Genomic DNA, 22267 nt, shown 5'->3' with positions numbered 1-22267 from the left:
AGAGCCAGTTTGTACAGGGGCTTCCAAACTGCCTTTTTTCCCTGCCAGTAAGAATAAGGACTGTCTGAATGTCTACTTGGATGGTATCAGCAAAGTAATCCTACACCATTTTTTCAATGGTGACAGCATCCAATGCAGCGACAGTAGACATGTCTGCAATGGTTGGCAGGTCCTTCAGTCCGGACCAGATGTTCTCAGCATCCCCGCCAGCGGGTCGTATGAGATCTCAGCTGTTTCCTCGCAGCCACAGGTGTGGAAGAAAATGAAGGAGGAGCTGTTGGCATGTCACGGTTCTCTTCAGAGGACAATCTCCTGACCAGCAGGTCTTTGCGCCGCTGTAGACTTGTGTCCGCCGGAAACAGAGACACAACATACACTTTAAACCGAGGATCGAGCATGGTGGCCAGAATGTATTCCTCTGACTTTAAAAGAGTGACCACCCTCGGATCCTGGCAAAGCGTACGAAGGGCTTCATCCACAAGAGCTACATGCTTTGTGGAATCGCAATGCTTTAACAGCTCCTCCCTCACTTTCTCCAGCTGCTTCTGCAACAGCCTGATCAGGGGAATCACCTGACTCAAGCTGGCAGTGTCGGAACTGACTTCTCGTGTGGCAAGTTCAAACGGCTGGAGAACCTTGCACAACACGGAAATCAGTCTCCACTGCGCTTGACTCAGGCGCATCCTCACTCCTTTGCCTATGTCGTAGGTGGCTGTGTAGGCTTGAATGGCCTTTTGCTGCTCCTCCATCCTCTGCAGCATATAGAGGGTGGAGTTCCAGCGCATCACAACCTCTTGTTTGAGGTGATGGCAGGGCAGGTTCAGGCTTTTTTTATGTTGCTCGAGTCTGCGGTAGGTACTGGCAGAATGCCGAAGGTGTCCAGCAATTTTGCAGGCCACCGAAAGCATACCCTGCATGCCCCTGTCACTCTTCAGGTAATGCTGCACCACCAAATTTATTGTGTGGGCAAAACATGGCACGTGCTGGAAATTGCCCATATGTAATGCCCGCACAATGTTACTGGCGTTGTCCGACACCACAAATCCCCAGGAGAGTGTAAGTGGGGTAAGCCACTGCGAGATAATTTCCCTCAGTTTCTCTAAGAGGCTGTCAGCGTTGTGCCTCTTATTAAAACCGGTGATACACAACGTTGCCTGCCTTGGAACGAGCAGGCGTTTTGGAGATGCTGCTACTAATGTTGCTGCTGCTGTTGCTGCGGAAGGCGATGCATCTACCCAGTGGGCTGTCACAGTCATATAGTCCTTAGTTTGCCCTGAACCACTTGTCCACATGTCCGTGGTTAAGTGGACAGTGGGTACAACCGCATTTTTCAGACTGAGGACACTTTTTCGTACTTCTCTGTACATCCCGGGTATCGCCTGCCTAGTGAAGTGGAATCTCGACGGGATTTGGTACCGGGGACACAATACCTCCATCAACGTCTAAATCCCACTCCACTGATGGCGGACATCGGACGCACGTCTAACACCAACATAGCTGTTACGGCCGCAGTTATCCGCTTTGCCATAGGATGACTACTGTCGTACTTCGTGCTCATGGCAAACGACTGTTGTACGGTCAACTGTTTAGTGAAAGACGTAGCGTTCTTACAACTTCCCCTCTGGGAAGATGACCGACTACCAGTAGCAACAGCAGCAGCGGCAGTAGTAGGCGTACCGCTGCAGGATCCTCCGGAAGAATCACGGATTGAAGAGGACTCAGTCATGCCGGTGACATGGCCTGCAGGACTATCTACAATCGAGATCGAGGAGGAAATTGACGAGGAGGGTGTTGCTGGTGTGGATACAACAGGACCAAGGGATTTAGGTGTCCCTGGACTGCTGACGGTCCTAGCCACAGGTCCTGAACTAAACACTGAATTATGAAGGTTCTTCAGGTGACGTATAAGGGAGGATGTCCCTAGGTGGCCAAGATCCTTACCCCCTGCTTATTTGAGCTTTACATAAGGTACATATGGCCATACATTTGTTGTCCGGATTGGGATAGAAATAATTCCAGACCGAAGAGGTGGATTTTTTGGTCTTCTGCCCACGCATGACGATGGGCTTTTTCATCCCATAGACAACAACTGTTTCCCCCCTGGTGCCTCATTTAAGATAACCACATCAGCATCCTCCTCGTCAAGTTCCTCCTCAGCACCAGCTACATCAATATCCTCCTCCCGATGTACAACATTCACACCTTCATTAGCCAAATCTGTAACTGGACTGTGGGTGATCCTTCCAGCATATGCAGAGGGCATGCTGCAAATGGTGGAAGGAGCCACCTCTTCCCGTACAGTGCTGGGAAGGTCAGGCTTCGCAACCACCAACACCCTTGGATTCGCCTTTGGGATTTGTGATGACATCTCTTTAGAAGGCAGAGTTGTTTGCTGTGTTGTTGATGACAGCTTAACTCTCTTTTTAGAGGGGGGGGAGGAGGAGGGCTTAGATCCTTGGGTGAAGCTGAACCACTAGTCATGAACACGGGCCAGGGCCTAAGCTGTTCCTTGCCACTCCGTGTCGTAAATGGCATATTGGCAAGTTTACGTTTCTCCTCAGATGATTTTAAGTTTCTCTTTTTGCTACTTTTACTTAACTTGGGCTTTTTCATGCCCTCTACTAGGAGATTGGGCATCGGCCTTGGCAGACGACGTTGATGGCATTTCATCGTCTATGTCATGACTAGTGGCAGCAGTTTCAGCATTAGGAGGAAGTGGTTCTTGATCTTTCCCTACTTTATCCTCCAAATTATTGTACTCCATTATATGCAGCACAAGAGAGCGTACCCCTAAACTACACACACCCGGCAAAGGCTTTAAAAATTATATGCGGCACAGGACAGTACTACTGGACTGGAGTTATACAGCAGTACAAATTCCTTTATACTGCACGAACAGTGAACTTAGTTTAATATCGAAGTAATAATATTTCTGGACTGCAGGAACAGTGAACGTAGTTTAATATCGAAGTAATAATATTTCTGGACTGCAGGAACAGTGAACGTAGTTTAATATCGAAGTAATAATATTTCTGGACTGCAGGAACAGTGAACGTAGTTTAATATCGAAGCAATAATATTTCTGGACTGCAGGAACAGTGAACGTAGTTTAATATCGAAGTAATAATATTTCTGTACTGCAGGAACAGTGAACGTAGTTTAATATCGAAGTAATAATATTTCTGGACTGCAGGAACAGTGAAGGTAGTTTAATATCGAAGTAATAATATTTCTGGACTGCAGGAACAGTGAACGTAGTTTAATATTGCAGTAAAAATATTTCTGGACTGCAGGAACAGTTAACGTAGTTAAATATTGCAGTACTAATATTTCTGGACTGCAGGAACAGTGAACGTAGTTTAATATTGCAGTAATAATATTTCTGGACTGCAGGAACAGTGAACGTAGTTTAATATTGCATTATTAATATTTCTGGACTGCAGGAACAGTGAACGTAGTTAAATATTGCAGTAATAACATTTCTGGACTGCAGGAACAGTGAACGTAGTTTAATATCGAAGTAATAATATTTCTGGACTGCAGGAACAGTGAACGTAGTTTAATATTGCAGTACTAATATTTCTGGACTGCAGGAACAGTGAACGTAGTTAAATATTGCAGTACTAATATTTCTGGACTGCAGGAACAGTGAACGTAGTTTAATATCGAAGTAATAATATTTCTGGACTGCAGGAACAGTGAACGTAGTTTAATATTGCAGTAATAATATTTTTGGACTGCAGGAACAGTGAACGTAGTTTAATATCGAAGTAATAATATTTCTGGACTGCAGGAACAGTGAACGTAGTTTAATATCGAAGTAATAATATTTCTGGACTGCAGGAACAGTGAACGTAGTTAAATATTTCAGTACTAATATTTCTGGACTGCAGGAACAGTGAAGGTAGTTAAATATTGCAGTACTAATATTTCTGGACTGCAGGAACAGTGAACGTAGTTTAATATTGCAGTAATAATATTTCTGGACTGCAGGAACAGTGAACGTAGTTTAATATTGCAGTACTAATATTTCTGGACTGCAGGAACAGTGAACGTAGTTAAATATTGCAGTACTAATATTTCTGGACTGCAGGAACAGTGAACGTAGTTTAATATTGCAGTAATAATATTTCTGGACTGCAGGAACAGTGAACGTAGTTAAATATTGCAGTACTAATATTTCTGGACTGCAGGAACAGTGAACGTAGTTTAATATTGCAGTACTAATATTTCTGGACTGCAGGAACAGTGAACGTAGTTTAATATTGCAGTACTAATATTTCTGGACTGCAGGAACAGTGAACGTAGTTCAATATTGCAGTACTAATATTTCTGGACTGCAGGAACAGTGAACGTAGTTTAATATTGCAGTAATAATATTTCTGGACTGCAGGAACAGTGAACGTAGTTTAATATTGCAGTACTAATATTTCTGTACTGCAGGAACAGTGAACGTAGTTAAATATTGCAGTACTAATATTTCTGGACTGCAGGAACAGTGAACGTAGTTTAATATTGCAGTACTAATATTTCTGGACTGCAGGAACAGTGAACGTAGTTTAATATTGCAGTACTAATATTTCTGGACTGCAGGAACAGTGAACGTAGTTCAATATTGCAGTACTAATATTTCTGGACTGCAGGAACAGTGAACGTAGTTTAATATTGCAGTAATAATATTTCTGGACTGCAGGAACAGTGAACGTAGTTTAATATTGCAGTACTAATATTTCTGTACTGCAGGAACAGTGAACGTAGTTTAATATTGCAGTACTAATATTTCTGGACTGCAGGAACAGTGAACGTAGTTTAATATCGAAGTAATAATATTTCTGGACTGCAGGAACAGTGAACGTAGTTTAATATCGAAGTAATAATATTTCTGGACTGCAGGAACAGTGAACGTAGTTTAATATCGAAGTAATAATATTTCTGGACTGCAGGAACAGTGAACGTAGTTAAATATTCCAGTACTAATATTTCTGGACTGCAGGAACAGTGAACGTAGTTAAATATTGCAGTACTAATATTTCTGGACTGCAGGAACAGTGAACGTAGTTTAATATTGCAGTAGTAATATTTCTGGACTGCAGGAACAGTGAACGTAGTTAAATATTGCAGTACTAATATTTCTGGACTGCAGGAACAGTGAACGTAGTTAGATATTGCAGTAGAAAATTTTTCATAGTTTTTTACAAATTTTTATACTTTTTTTATTATTTTTGTATAATTTTTTTATAATTTTTTTATTATTTTTTTATAACAATGGACTTAGCAGGACAGAGCACAGGACACAGCACCACTGGACTCAGCAGGACAGAGCACAGCACACAGCACCACTGGACTCAGCAGGTCAGAGCACTGGATAAAACACCACTGGACTCAGCAGGACAGAGCACAGGACAAAGAACCACTGGACTCAGCAGGACAGAAGAGAAGGACACAGCACCACTAAACCCAACCTCACGCTACCCTGATCAATGCCCGACTGAAGATGGCGGCGGCAAGCGGGGAATTTATATAATCCGAGAATCGCGAGATCCGACGGCGGGATTTGGAGTCAGAGCCTCGTTTTCACTGTTTCTCCCCGCCGGAAATACCCGAACAGTGCTCGGATCGCCCTCGGATCCGCACTGTTCGGGTGGGCTCGGATTGCGATAATCTGAGCCCGCTCATCTTTACTTATAATGTGTTCTTAATTTTAAACTGAAAGCTATATATTTACTACCTTCAACCACAGAGTACATGGGTTTAATATTCTAATTATATTACTATCGAAATATAAACTCCTATAGTCATTTGGGCTTTCAATTGATTTTGTATAATGAAACATGGCAATACAAAAGCAGTGATAGTTTTACAATGTGTTATAAGAACAAACACACCAAATACCAGTGGTAGGATTATGTAGCCGGCAGCTTAAACAATGCATGCCATGTCAACTTACTAGCCACAGGAATGTTGAAAATGTGAGATTTGGATATAATTATTTGCTAAGCTCCTCTTATCTTCAGATAGATTATGGTAAATGACCAATTTATTACCATTTCTTCAGAGACATTTTCACCTCTTAGTAAATTTTTAGTATAGCTTTTTATTCATCTCTTAAAACTAATACTATCATCATCATCATCATCATCATCATCATTTATTTATACAGCGCCAACATTTTCCGTAGCGCTTTAAAATTGGGGACAAACATAGTAAACTAATAAACAAACTGGGTAAAACAGACAAAGAGGTGAGAAGGCCCTGCTCGCAAGCTTACAATCTATGGGACAATGTTATACTAATATGATAATGTTCCAGAAGTAGTTGAGAGACATTGTTCAGCTCTTCACCTGGCAGGCCCCAGAGATGCATCAGCAATGATTATTTTGTTACATTAATATCAGTATCAGTTATGTATTTTATAAACAATAATGCCATTACATAGTAAAAATTACTATAAACATACTATACAGAATGCCACACACACTTTATTCATTAAGAGGTAATAGTGTAGGAGTAAAATTAGGCTTATATGCCCAATGTCAATTACTTGTCCACTAGCAAATGACAAGATGCCCACCAAATTCATATTTGCCTAATTTTGAACAATCATTTAAGGGAGGCTACTCAAGTTACAGTTTGGGGCTATGCACAGAGCAGCTCACTACAAAAGGGGGCATGTCCTGCTCTTCCAAGTGGCCATGTGTAACTCCGCCCATGGGAGTATCTAGTGCCACCCAGGCCGTGTTTAGCACCAATAGGTGGAACCTACTGTACTGTGTGGCTAGCCCTTCAGTTACAAATCAAAGGGCGATTTTATGTGCTGTTTGGGAAATATGAGGTTTAAAAGCAGCATGATTTTATATTGTAAGGTTTGAAACCGTCATCTAAGTTTTCTTACATGTTAGATATAGATTTATGAATGTAGTGAATGTGGTAGTTTGAGCTATCTTGCCTGTTACTATGCTAAAAAATAAAGGTTGGGTTTTTTCTCCCCTTCTGTAACAGCTCAGTATACCTATCATCAGGCCCAGTACTATGCAAGTGTATAGTTGCACTTGTAGTGTTACAAGAGTGGCCACTACAAGTGTTGGCCCCATTGTTAAATAAATTGCCCCATTATAGTAATAATTTATAGTGTCCCGATCGGTATAGTAATATTATATATATAGCAATATAAAGTAATATATAGCAATATAGAGGCCCAAGTAGGCATACTAATAATAAATAATTCCCCCAGTAGGTACAGTATTTATTAGAGATGTTCACTGACCCCCGTGTTTTGGTTTTGGCAAAATTGCCCTCATGTGTTTTGGTTTTGGTTTTCTATTTTTGTGTTTGTAAAATCCTTATTTTTTTTCTAAAATAACATAATTTGGCTTTTTTTTTTTTGTTCCTACATTATTATTAACCTCAATAACATTAATTTCCAGTAATTTCCAGTCAATTTTTGTCAAGTGACAAGAACACTGCCACTCCTTCTGTTTCTGTATGAGCAATGTCACTGGAGACTAGAGAGTGAAAAGAACACTGCTACCCATGTTTCTGTGTGAGCAATGGCACTGAGCAATGTCACTGGAATCCAAAACCCGCGAGATCCAACAACGCAACAATGACATTTTGCCTCGATTTAGATCCAAGGATGTGCAAAAGTACCGTGCCGGCTCGCTAGCCTACCCTTAAGTTTGTGTGGGCTCGGTTTTCAGAAAGCCAAGCCCGAGCATCTCTAGTATTTATATATAGTGCCCCCAGCAGGTATAGTAATATATATAATGTTCAGCCACAACTTTAAAACCACTTGCCTTCATGCCACCAAAATCCTTCGAGGCATGGACTCCACAAGACCTTTGAATGCATAGGGCACCAAGACATTAGCATCCTTTAAGTCCTGTAAATTGCGAGGTGGGGCCGCCATGGTTTTTTTAGCACATCCCACAGATGCTCAATCGGATTGAGGTCTGGGGATTTTGGAGGCCAAGTCAACACCTTGAACTCTTTGTCATGTCCCTCAAACCATTCCTGAACAATTTTTGCAGTGTGACAGGATGCAATATCCTGCTGAAAGAAACCACTACCATCAGGGAATACCTTTCCCATAAAGGGGTGTACTTGGTCTGCAACAATGTTTAGGTAGGTGATAAGTGTCAAAATAATTGAAGTCCAGGTCCCAATGTGTATTCTAAAACCATATCCAGCATTAACTTTTTCAGCAATTTGTGCTACAGTAACTCTTCTGTGGAATTGGACCAGACGGGATCCCATGTGCATCAATGAGCCCTGGGTGCCTGTTCACTGTTTATCCATCCTTGGTCCACTTCTGGTAAGTACTAACCACTGCATACGGGAACACACCACAAGACCTGCCGTTATGGAGATGCTCTGACCCAGTTGACAAACCATCATAATTTGGCCCTTGTCAAAGTCGCTCAGATCCTTAAGTTTGCCCATTTTCCCTGCTTCAAACACATCAACTTTAATAACTGACTACTCACTTGCCTTGTAATGTATTGCACCTCTTGACAGGTAGCACTGTAATGAGATAATCAATGTTATTCACTTCACTTGCCAGTGGTTTTAATATTGTGGTTGATCAGTGTATAGTGCCCCATTAGTCTAATAATTATTTATAGTAGCCCCTTGTCTAAATAAATTATAATTGCTGTCTTCAAAAATAATAATATGGTCCTCAAAATTTTTAAGGAAAGACATTTCCCTAATAAATACTGTAATAATCTCCCATTCTTGATCCGATGTATTCCATCTGTGGAATAAACTAAAAAAACCTATTAAAATGACCAACCACTCATGAGCTCTTCCTGACGCCAAATGGGTTAATGTCACTGTGAGGACACCTACTTACTAGTCTGGCAGCCAATCAGGAGCAATCTCTTACAGCACTCAGACTATCCTGATTGCCTGCCCATCTAGCAAGGGTTTTTTATCTTATTCTACAAATGGATTACGTCGGATCAAGAACAGAAGATTACAGCTATGTATTTATTACAGAAAAAACTTTCATTATAAATAATAGGGGATGAAGTGTAGTTACAATTATGCTTATATACACTATATGGAAAAAAGTATTCGGCCACAGGTGTTAATTATTGAATTGAGGTGTTTCAATCAGACCCGTTGCCAGAAGTTTAAAATCAAGCACCTAGCCATGCAGCTTTCATTTGCAAACATTTGTGATACAAAATGGGTCATTCTGAAGAGCTTAGTGACTTCAAGCGTGGCACTGTGATAGGATGCCACCTTTGCAATAAGACAGTTCATGAAATTTCATCTCTGCTGGATATTCCACGGTCAACTGTAAGTGGAAGCGTTTAGGTAGAAGAGCAACGAAGCAGAAGACCATGTAAAATCACAGAGCGGGGTCAATGACCGCTAAGGCGCATGGTGTGCAAAAATCGCCAACACTTCCATAACTGAAGAGTTCCAAACTTCCACTGACATTATTGTAAGCACAAAAATTGTGGACTGCAGGAACAGTGAACGTAGTTAAATATTGCAGTACTAATATTTCTGGACTGCAGGAACAGTGAACGTAGTTAGATATTGCAGTAGAAATTTTTTCATAGTTTTTTACAAATTTTTATAATTTTTTTTTTAGGATTTTTGTATAATTTTTTTATAATTTTTTTATAACAATGGACTTAGCAGGACAGAGCACAGGACACTGCACCACTGGACTCAGCAGGACAGAGCACAGCACACAGGACCACTGGACTCAGCAGGTCAGAGCACTGGATAAAACACCACTGGACTCAGCAGGACAGAGCACAGGACAAAGCACCACTGGACTCAGCAGGACATAGGAGAAGGACACAGCCCCACTAAACCCAACTCACGCTACCCTGATCAATGCCCGACTGAAGATGGCGGCGGCAAGCGGGGAATTTATATAATGTCACTGGAGACTAGAGAGTGAAAAGAACACTGCTACCCATGTTTCTGTGTGAGCAATGGCACTGAGCAATGTCACTGGAATCCAAAACCCGCGAGATCCAACAACACAACAATGACATTTTGCCTCGATTTAGATCCGAGGATGTGCAAAAGTACCATGCCGGCTCGCTAGCCTACCCTTAAGTTTGTGTGGGCTCGGTTTTCAGAAAGCCAAGCCCGAGCATCTCTAGTATTTATATATAGTGCCCCCAGCAGGTATAGTAATATATATAATGTTCAGCCACAACTTTAAAACCACTTGCCTTCATGCCACCAAAATCCTTCAAGGCATGGACTCCACAAGACCTTTGAATGCATAGGGCACCAAGACATTAGCATCCTTTAAGTCCTGTAAATTGCGAGGTGGGGCCGCCATGGTTTTTTTAGCACATCCCACAGATGCTCAATCGGATTGAGGTCTGGGGATTTTGGAGGCCAAGTCAACACCTTGAACTCTTTGTCATGTCCCTCAAACCATTCCTGAACAATTTTTGCAGTGTGACAGGATGCAATATCCTGCTGAAAGAAACCACTACCATCAGGGAATACCTTTCCCATAAAGGGGTGTACTTGGTCTGCAACAATGTTTAGGTAGGTGATAAGTGTCAAAATAATTGAAGTCCAGGTCCCAATGTGTATTCTAAAACCATATCCAGCATTAACTTTTTCAGCAATTTGTGCTACAGTAACTCTTCTGTGGAGTTGGACCAGACGGGATCCCATGTGCATCAATGAGCCCTGGGTGCCTGTTCACTGTTTATCCATCCTTGGTCCACTTCTGGTAAGTACTAACCACTGCATACGGGAACACACCACAAGACCTGCCGTTATGGAGATGCTCTGACCCAGTTGACAAACCATCATAATTTGGCCCTTGTCAAAGTCGCTCAGATCCTTAAGTTTGCCCATTTTCCCTGCTTCAAACACATCAACTTTAATAACTGACTACTCACTTGCCTTGTAATGTATTGCACCTCTTGACAGGTAGCACTGTAATGAGATAATCAATGTTATTCACTTCACTTGCCAGTGGTTTTAATATTGTGGTTGATCAGTGTATAGTGCCCCATTAGTCTAATAATTATTTATAGTAGCCCCTTGTCTAAATAAATTATAATTGCTGTCTTCAAAAATAATAATATGGTCCTCAAAATTTTTAATGAAAGACATTTCCCTAATAAATACTGTAATAATCTCCCATTCTTGATCCGATGTATTCCATCTGTGGAATAAACTAAAAAAACCTATTAAAATGACCAACCACTCATGAGCTCTTCCTGACGCCAAATGGGTTAATGTCACTGTGAGGACACCTACTTACTAGTCTGGCAGCCAATCAGGAGCAATCTCTTACAGCACTCAGACTATCCTGATTGCCTGCCCATCTAGCAAGGGTTTTTTATCTTATTCTACAAATGGATTACGTCGGGTCAAGAACAGAAGATTACAGCTATGTATTTATTACAGAAAAAACTTTCATTATAAATAATAGGGGATGAAGTGTAGTTACAATTATGCTTATATACACTATATGGAAAAAAGTATTCGGCCACAGGTGTTAATTATTGAATTGAGGTGTTTCAATCAGACCCGTTGCCAGAAGTTTAAAATCAAGCACCTAGCTATGCAGCTTTCATTTGCAAACATTTGTGATACAAAATGGGTCATTCTGAAGAGCTTAGTGACTTCAAGCGTGGCACTGTGATAGGATGCCACCTTTGCAATAAGACAGTTCATGAAATTTCATCTCTGCTGGATATTCCACGGTCAACTGTAAGTGGAAGCGTTTAGGTAGAAGAGCAACGAAGCAGAAGACCACGTAAAATCACAGAGCGGGGTCAATGACCGCTAAGGCGCATGGTGCGCAAAAATTGCCAACACTTCCATAACTGAAGAGTTCCAAACTTCCACTGGCATTATTGTAAGCACAAAAATTGTGCGGCGGGACCTTAATGGAATGTGTTTCCATGGCCAAGCATCTGCATGCAAGACTTACATCACCCAGACGAATGCAAAGCATCGGATGAATTGGTGCACACCGACACTGGACTATGGAGGAGTGGAGACATTTTATGTGGAGTGACAAATCACGCTTCTCTGTTTGGCAGTCAGATGGGCGAGTCTGAGCAGATGTCGGGCGTATGTTACTTGCCTGACTGCATTATGCCAACTGTGAACATTGGTGGAGAAGGAATAATGGTATGGGGCTGTTTTTCAGGGTTTGGGCTAGGCCCCTTATCTCCAGTGAAGAGTAGTCTTAATGCTTCAGCGTACCAAGTCATTTTGAACAATGCTATGCTTTCAATTTTGTGGCAACAGTTTGGGGAAGGGAAGGTCCTTTTCTATTCCAACATGACTGTGCCCCAGTGCACAAAGAAGAACTTCAAAGACATGGTTTGATGTGGGGTAACTTTACTGGCCCGCACAGAGCTCTGACCTAAACCCCATCGAACACCTTTGGAATTAACTGGAATGGAGTTTGTGATCCAGGCTTTTGCATCCAACATAAGTGTCTGACCTTATAAATGCTCTACAGAATGAATGGCCACAAATTCCCATAGATACACTTCAACATCTTGTGGAAAGCTTTGCAAGAACAGTGGAAGCTGTTTTCACAGCAAAAGGGGGGCCAACTCCATATTAAAGTATATGTTTTAGAATACAATGTCATTACAGTCTCTGTTGGTGTAATGGTCATGCATCCGAATACTTTTGTCCATACAGGACAGCAGTTCCCAAACCCAATCCTCAAGTACCCCTAACAGTGCAGGTTTTCCAGGTCACAAGTGAAGTAATCAGTACCACCTGTGGATCTTTCAAAATGTGTCAGTAAGTAATGAATACACCTGTGCTCCAGCAAAGAGATATAGAAAACAAGCACTGTTAGGGGTACCTGAGGACTGGGTTTGGGAAACACTGTTATAGGATGAAATGATACTTGGCAACTTTACTCTCTGGGAGATCCCGAAAGGGACTTCAAGTGGCAATTGTGATGGAGGGTGTGATGTGGCGATTTGCTTCATTTTAGTGTGATAGCGCAATTGGGCCAAAATTACGTGATTCGCCACAAACGAACTGGCTGGAGGGTTGTCTGCTCTCCTGGGATTTCAGGAGAATTACTGTAAATTGGGGAGTCTCACAGACATTTCGGGAGAGTAGGAAAGTATGGATGACATTTGTCTTCCAATACCTCAGAGGTACACGGAAAAAAAGGCTGTGTGTTACCTCACATTGAACTTTTTTTCTCTCTTAGTTTATTCTTGTTTTTTTCCACTTTGTGTTTTTTTTTTAGACTGCAATTAATTGTACAAACAAAGAAAATGTTAAAACAGGACTAGCTATAACTGAAAGAAAACTGCAGCAAAAAGCAAAAACTACAAACGTGTACTGTACCATAGACTACTACTACTACCACTGTGTACTGAATATAAACATGTTGTTCACACATTGTATTTGTATGTTTTCTGTGGTTCAAAACAGCACAAAACCTAATTATAGATAGTGTTATGGTAAATAAACCCCATAATTTTTATATTTTTGTGACTGGATCAACAGCTTCAAACAATGGAGCACATTGTTTATTGTCAGTATTGTTTGGTAAAAGAGGTTACATTTTCAGACAGTGAAATTTCTATAACTCTGACAAAAATCAACGTATCTATGTGAAGTTCTGCCAAGGGATGCATTCCAGGAGCTAATTAACTGATTTCTGTGGGACAGTTTTTATTTTCCCTGTATCCAGAGGAGACTAATAATAATTTGGCACAAAACAATTTTTTTTGCAGCATATTGAATTAAAACACAATAGATGAATTAATTATGTGGAGACTCATAGCATTATCCAGGCAGTATTTTATTGAAATGTTGATATGGGTGCTTGCAACATTCACGTATGTAAATGAAATATGGAGCTCTTAGTAAGAATAAGTGTATTAAAGAGAAATATATTTAAAAATGTTATTGCTTGTGTTTACTTTTTATTTAACTTTTGTGATTATTTGACCACTAGGAGACTAGGATCATTATTTAATTTCAGTAACTTTATTACATTACATTTTATCCCAGGTAAGAAATCCATATGTGAACACTCACTACAAATATGTAGAGACTGTTCATGCAGAAAATCATTTGCATTTCTGCTTATGGCGCAAATTTTCATGGTGCAGTCCTGGGGTTTCAGTGCTCAACATGAATGCATACTTGCCCTCTCTGCTGGAATGCCCAGGAGACTTTTTCACACCGTGTCCACTTCATTATGAAGTGGGCGAGACGGGGGACCTCGTTGACGCGGTAAGAATTTATTCATGTAGTTTAATGTACATGTATAGAAAAATAAAATGATAGTTGTAAATACAGCAAGTATGTTAAATAGCTTTAACACTTTGCACTCCTAAAACTGCTTACTTCCATGTTTAAATGGCTATTCTTCAGTCCATATATTGCAATTTATTTTTTTATTGGCCGCTGTACAGACCTCTTTATGTAAGGTTTGAATATATATTTTTTTTTCCATAAAGCAGCATCAGCAATATTTTATGGATTAGGTATGTATGAGTTGCTTTATATCAACCTGTTACAATGTTTACCTGAAGTCAGATTTTGAAAAGTGAATAGCATGCAGACCCACCTAGCTGTGCATTGTGTGCAAAAGGATATATTTGTCCACCTCACACATTCAATGGCAATTTGATAGTATGTGAAAGATCTGGATTATAAAATAGATGCTGTTTGTTAAATCTGATAATATGTAGCCACCCTTTCCAGGAGTGAAAGGGTTGAGATTTCTTCTGGGGAAATGCAGCTGGAGCTAATTAAAGGGGAAATTTGCGAGGCAGCCTGGCTGGAGTTGTCTGTGAATTGACATGGAGGGATTTGGATAGTTACACTAACTCTCCTCCAAGGAATGGCTGTGACACTTTTTGTATGCTTCTACTATTCCATCTGGCTGCTCTCCTTCTCTGCAGGTAACTCTGGACTGGTGTATGACAGCCAAACTTATAACCTGCTACCTCCATTACTCAAGGAGCTGTCAGAGCGCCCAGGCTGGAGTGAAGGCACACCAGGACCCCAATCAGGAGCCATCAAGTACATGAAGAGGCTATACAAGATGTCAGCCACCAAGGAGGGATTTCCCAGGGTTCACAAATATGCACAGTATAATACAGTCAGGCTGTTTCCTCCAAAGACAGAGTGCAAGCCAGGAACCAAGATGGACATGAAAAGTCAGTATCAATATGTGTTATCATCTAACTTCGTGTTCTGTTATATTCCAACTCACATTTAAGGGCCTCTACAAATGGTTTTGGGGTTTTCGTTTTTTAAAAGCACAAAAATATACAAACAGAAAATATGTCAGCAGCTGTTTTGTTGTGCAATACAAACATTGTGTTTTGCTGTTTTTGTTTCATTTTAATCTGAGTGATTAAAAAATAAAGTGGAAAACATGTCGGTAAATATAACAAAATTAAAAGAGCTGGGAAAAACAAAATGAAGAAGCTGTATTTTTGAACAGGCAATGTATGCTTTATTATTTTGTGAAGGAGGTCTCTGCCTTAGGAAACCATTGATTTGCCTTCCTACAGCTATAAAAAAAACAAACCTATCTATACCATGTGTTTATATCATCAGGTAAAATTGCCTATTGAAATTGTCTGAGATTTGACTGGAGATTGGATGCAATTGTATTCCAAACCAGCTTTGTGCTGTAGTCAAGGGCAATAAACCGCTCTGTCTAATGATATCGCTGAAAAGCACGGAGATAAGCCAAGAGCAGTAATTTTATATTTTTGGTATGCTGTTATAAGTTCTATATAATTAAATGTGTGTGTTTATAGGTTTATATTTTATACTAGTTTTTCAAAGTAAGTTGTGGAGTTATTTGGAGTTTTGTGACAGAAACGTATTGACCAATTCTGCCCGCATTGATGGACTTGAAATGTGTTAGTGTAATAGGCAAACATAATTCTTCACAAGACAATCGGTTTATCAAATTTATGTTTTTGTAGTATATTATGTTTTCTTTTTCTTGGAAATATTTTTTATGTACAAAGTCATATTAAATTGGCTGTTCAGTTATCAGGTGAGGTGTGGAGGATGCAATTCCTGGGGCAGGCAAAGCACATTGACAATACGCCTTTCCTTCCATGTCAAGCTGTCAGACTGCTCTAGGCTCACTCTCAGGCCGGCATCTTCATCACCTTGCAGCTCTCCATCAGTGTGGTGAGGACATACCACAAACTAAGTATACTTGTGCTCTAATGCATTTTGCATGAACTATATAGTAAAGCAATACAATGACATCAGAGGAAAGGACCCAATTACAGGTCTTTATTAAAATAAAGCATTGTCTATCCCCTCAACTACTTGACATTCTCCACCTAGTGGTCCCTTATTGTTTATTTATACTCTCCTATAGTCAATACACCACTGATGGAGTAATATACAGATAACCACTGTTTTGCATAGTTTCCTGCCTCTGCAGTACATCATATGTTTTATTTCATAGCAGGTTATGGTGAAAAGATCTCTGGATAGGTTAGAACAAATAAAATATAAAGGACCATTACTGGGGGTCTGTAAAAATGTATAAGAAGTTCAAAATAGAAAACCCCATTAATATTCAATGTATACTTCATACATATACTAGTTGAATCCAACTACATATTGTAGTATGCTACAAATGTGTATTACCTCATCTGTTTGTTACTTCTGCGGAATCTGTGGCGCCTTAAATAATAATAATATACATGTAGTTCTGAAGCTCCATTCATTACTATATATCATTGCTTTAGCATACTTGCCAACTCTCCCGATATGTCCGGGAGACTCCTGCATTTTGCGAGAGTCTCCCGGACTCCCAGGTGAGTGTGGCAATCTCCCGAATTCTGCCCACTTCACTAGGAAGTGCCTCACTTCCTAGTGAAGTTGGCAGAATTAGGTCCCAAATGCCACGATTCCCGATGAATCGCTGTGTTTGGCCCCGAATGACCCGATTTTTGGGGCCCGCCCCCCTCCACTGGCAGGCTCCCAGAAGAGAGCTGAAGAAAGTTGGTAAGTATGTGCTTTAGTGATGAAAAACTGGCATTGTCATTGCTTATAATGTTACTATGAATTACACCCAGTGTCTTACTTTGCAAATTAGTTCCAGGGCTATATTTACAGTATTGTGAAACAAGTCACATGCCTAGGGTGGCACAAATGTTTATATTTTAAAATTTGCTTATATGAGCAAAATAATACAGTCCCGTTTGTAAATGTCATTTAATGTAATTTGTTTTGGTCTTTGTGTTTGAGGCTTCATTTTTGATGCAATGTCAGATCAGCCCTGTACATTTTGGCTAGTCTACTGTCTCTTGCTCTTTTTATTGGAGAGGTTGTCATTTTTCTTGTGCCATAATTCCTCTAAATACGTAATAAAATAAATATTAGAAAAACCTGGCGGTAACCGCCTTTAAATTAAACTGAAATGTAATGACTAAATTACTTAACAGAATTCAATAACTTTTCATATACTAAAATACATGTAGAAATTGTAACAACGGAGTATAATGAATGAATAACTATATTATCAATAATTATATTAAAGGAACTAAAGAATTTCTTTAAACAGTACAATATATGCATAAGTTCTTCCATCAAAGTTACATTGCTGGGCATGGTCCCCGCAAGACGCACTGATATGTGGCTGCAAATAACTGTCAGTTTCTAGACCATCCAGCAGGTCACATGTTCCAGGTCACCCAGCAAGTGCACAGGGAGAGTTTTTGCAACCCTACAGACCAAGACCTTTGGTTATGGTGTGCCCTGCTCAGACAATGACATCACAGAAATAAGTCACTCATACCATAAAAGTTGAACTTGTGCTATTAATATATAGAGTACACATAATACAATTGGTATGAAAGCATAACTAGACATGCGTTTGCACCATAAGAATATTTTGTAAGGAATCCCATGTACCACCCTAGGGTGAAAATAAAAAAATTCCTATACACGTGGGACTTTGACAGTGTGTTGGCGGACATCAGAGAACCGCCCGACTCTGGTAGTTGGGTGTTTGGCCTAAATTGGCCTTTTTGGACTGTTGTATTTTCAGTTTGGGATGTAGTTCCTGAGGTTTTATTTATTTTTTTCCCCCCTTTTGACATTTTTGTAAATTTAATGAGATTATCTAATCAGCAAACCTGCCATTTTACTTGCGTAATAAATTAAAATACCTGTTTAGTTTAGGCTCTGAACATTCTTTCTTAACTATTGATGAGATCAATACTTATAATCAGAGGGGGGGCATCACTAGACTCCATGGCAAGATGCTGCTCCAGCCTCTTCTGAGGGCATGCTAAAGAAGATTCCCCTGTTCCGTTCTTCTGAGCATGTGTGGGGCTGGGGCATGCGCAGTGCAGCTGTTCCTGGTGCCTCCCTCTGCTCTACTGAGTGCAGAATGGGTGCCTCAGGGTGTGTATTACCTGGAACCCTGCTATTAGAATTCAGCGTGAGGGTAATCTTGAAGGACAGATTGATATGTTTGGACAAGTGTAATTTCCACCTATACAGAAGCTGAGGAGTGTTGAGAATTCAGAATTTGGAGGTTATTCAGAAAGTGAGAAAAATATCTAAAAGTTAAAGGGGACCGGTTATTTCTGGTCATAAACTCAAGATTATGAATGATAATTTACAGATGTTTTCCTGAAACTAAAATCTTCTGTGTGCAGAATTATGTGAAGGTTTATGTTAACGGAATATTATATTTTTATTACAAATGCGTAGATCTATTTAATGTCCATTTTGAACGTTTAGGAGCTTTTCCAATCGAGTATTATGTTTGTTCATTGTGATGTTTCTGGGTGTTAGTGGCAGATGTACTGCTTCTGTCCAGAAGTATATATTTTGATCACATAGCTGCATGGTGGACATTTTGTATTTTAAGAAGAGATCATCATTTAATAAGTCTAGTGCTAATTGTGTTTGGTTTTTTTTCTTCCGCCTTTATCAGGAGACTTGAATTCCCTGGATTTGTCTTTCAATGTTGACCGTGTCTCTGCTTTGGAGCAAAATCTTCGATCTGTGTTGCTTTACTCGGTTAATAAACAATATTCCTCTTTCAACATCACCTGCACCTGTGATTTGGAGATCCTAGATGATCAACTTGCAAGCTTAGTCTGTCCTACGATCCCCCGCACATTTGAATTCCAGCTCCAGAATAGACAAAGATGGGTTGAGATTGATGTAACTTCTTTCCTTCAACCATTTGTTTCAAACCGGCAAAAGATTCACTTGTCCTTTAATTTCACTTGTCTGAGAAACAAGCAGCACTACAGTTTTGGCGCTAAGGGATCTTTACAAATTACAAGATCCCTACCATATCTGTTATTATATTTAAATGACACGAGCAATGAAGCGTACCATCGGAGCAAAATGCACATGGAGCCTTCGAATTGGCCTCAAAGAAGACAAATTCTTTCAAACGTCAATGACCTGAGAGAAAATCTGCAGGCACATAAAACTTCTCGCCACCGTAGAGATCAGGACCTTAAAGAGGACATAACAACCGTATCATCGATCTCATATAATTTCAGTGAAATTTTCAAGCAATTCATGCACCATCAAAATGAATGTGAACTTCATCAATTTCGACTTAGTTTCAGTCAGCTGAATTGGGACAAATGGATCTTGGCACCACATAAGTACAGTCCAGATTACTGCAAAGGAGACTGCCCTAGGGTTGTTGGCCATAAGTATGGTTCTCCAGTGCACACCATGGTTCAGAATATAATCTATGAAAAACTGGACTCCACTATCCCCCGTCCATCATGTGTCCCATCTGAATACCGCCCCATGAGTGTTCTTACCATTGAACCAGATAACTCTATTGCTTATAAAGAATATCAAGATATGATTGCAATCAAATGTACCTGCCGTTAGCCTTCCTTTAAGCAGTCTTTGTTCTAGTAACCAACTGTATATAGCTCAAGCCATCGTGCTTCATGACGACATAGAGGAACCAATGTTTTCTGACAATTGCCATATAATTACATCCACATATCTAAAGCAGAGATAAATTTAACAGTTTGCAATTCTAGGTAATACAATAATTCATTAACCATACCCCCATCATCCATTAAGTTAATGTGGTTTCTCTCTGTGGATGTAATTCTATCCATTACTCCAATTTTGGGCAAATGCGCCTAGAATTTGTAAATGAGACATTCCACTTTCTGCCATGGGGCCCAAACACCACTGTTTTGCAATGAATTGACCTGCGCGCATGTGCAGTGGAGTTTCAAAAAGATAAGCCATGTGTTTCTCACTTTAAAAGATATTTTAATGCTGCAGTGTTGTTGTTTTTAATACCTAAAGGTCTCTGGATGCCAAGAAGGAGGTTTTAAGATTGCTGAAGCCACTTTTTAAATATTTTGGGGTTTTGGCTTTGTTTTTTTTTAAAAGAACGGATCTAATGGTTGTCCATAGGACAACCGCCCTCTTTCATCCAAGGTATCTGAGAACAAAGTTGTCTGAAGCTTAAAGACAACCTCCTTTAAGCAACACTGTAAAAATGCTGTCTTAAGTGAATTGTAACTAACTCTTGCAGACATTATGCAAACATATAGGGCTAGATCATTGTATGGAAAGTGCTAGCATTCTCCAGGATCTTCCTACACAAAAAAAGAAAATCTGACACTTTGTGTAATGGCCTTTCACATTTTTTTTTTTTTTTTTTTTTTACATCTTTTTTTGACATCAACCAATGAGCAGAAACGCATGCAGAGGAATATTTGGTTCATTTGTGTAGTAATACTGCTTTGCACATCTTCACTGTACATTTCCCAGCTAAAGTCCTCATTTGGTGGATACTGAATCCTTGTCAACTTTAAATATTTGAAGACTGGAGCTCCCCCTCATAGATATAGCTCTTTTTAACATCTCAATTTGGGCATACGTTCTTAAACGTCTTGGTGGGGTTCCCTTAGCTTTAGCTTGATGGGCGTCCACTGCACATTAGTAATTTTGTAAGTGGGTTTATACTAGCACTTTCTAGTTTAATGTTATAGGGGCTTTTTTTTTTTTTTTTTTTTTTTCCTTTTTATTTAATTTCCTATTGCGCTGCGATTTAAATGACACCCTCTCTTAAAATGTCTTTACTATTTCAGTAGAAATATAAACTGTAAGAGCACATGGCTAGTTTCTTATTTCTTGTGAGCAGTCAGTGATCTAAACTGCTGCTCTCCTCTGAATCTGCTAAAATCTAACAAGCAGGCACTAGACCAGGCCTGGTCAACCTGTGACTCTCCAAGCGTTTTCAAACTACAAATCCCAGCATGCCCTGCCAGCTATATGTTGGCTATCTACTGGCAAAGCTTACTGGGGCTTGTAGTTTCACAACACCGGGAGAGACACAGGTTGACCAGGCTTGCACTAGACACTAAATATTTTCCTGATAGATAAAAGCAAAATATTATCGGTCACTGTACACAAAATTAAAAGGAAAAACACAAACCTGTCTGACTTATTTATTTAGTGTGCACATTGGTAGTGTGTGTTTTTGTGTCCATGGATAATGAAATTATTTTAAAGCATGCTAAAACCCAAATTTAAGATTGACTGTATTTTATTTTTCCATTTCTGTAGTGCTGTTCAGGCTGTAATTTGGCAAACTTTGTTCTGAAATATGGTCACTATCCCGGTGATATTACACCTGGCCTGAAACAAGTAGGAATTCAAACGGTGCTTAAAAAGAGTGCGCAATTTTTCACTTGTTCCTCCCCTATTCAAATCCAAACGTTTCTTAAGATGTGTTCCAATTTCAATAGAAGTGAAATTATGCTCTCTGTGTACACTATGTTTACTACATTCACAATTAATTCACATTACAATGCACATAACTTTTATATGATAAATTTAAATAACTGGTAACAATATAATTTGTTCTTGGTTTGTTTTTTTTTAACTATAATTTTTCTTAATACCTATATATTTGAGGGTTATTTTCAGTTCATCTATTTTAAAATAACTTAATAACTCAATGTATGCTGTGCATAGAATGGGTATTGAAAATATATTTTTTTATGCATACAGTTCGGTGCTAGCTCCTGAGATGCATGCATAAAATGTAGTGATGACCGACACTGCATATACTATCATCCAGCAACATGTGTACTTAATCTAAACTAGAGATTCTCACTGACCCCCCCCCCCCCCCTCCCCCCCCCGTGTTTTGGATCTGGATTAACCTTATGTTTTGGCAAAACAGTCCTCGCATGTAATTTTTTAAAAATTGCTAAAATCACATCATTTTGGTTTTTTTTTTGTTTCTACATTATTAATAATCATC

At 39.7% G+C, this 22267-nt stretch overlaps 1 protein-coding gene across 1 annotated transcript; it reads left to right on the top strand.

The window, feature by feature from the left end:
- Positions 1 to 14648: 14648 nt before the first annotated feature.
- Positions 14649 to 21432, top strand: GDF9 (growth differentiation factor 9). The gene is made up of 2 exons (XM_075205351.1): positions 14649 to 15161; positions 18932 to 21432. Exons 1-2 carry the CDS (start codon positions 14843 to 14845, stop codon positions 19858 to 19860), a joined length of 1248 nt encoding a protein of 415 aa, XP_075061452.1. The 5' UTR covers positions 14649 to 14842; the 3' UTR covers positions 19861 to 21432.
- Positions 21433 to 22267: the final 835 nt, after the last annotated feature.

The sequence above is a fragment of the Mixophyes fleayi genome, chromosome 4 (genome assembly GCF_038048845.1).
Source record: "Mixophyes fleayi isolate aMixFle1 chromosome 4, aMixFle1.hap1, whole genome shotgun sequence".
Lineage (NCBI taxonomy): Eukaryota > Metazoa > Chordata > Amphibia > Anura > Limnodynastidae > Mixophyes > Mixophyes fleayi.
Note: the sequence above shows the minus strand (reverse complement) of the source record. Positions and strands in the feature narration are given on the sequence as shown.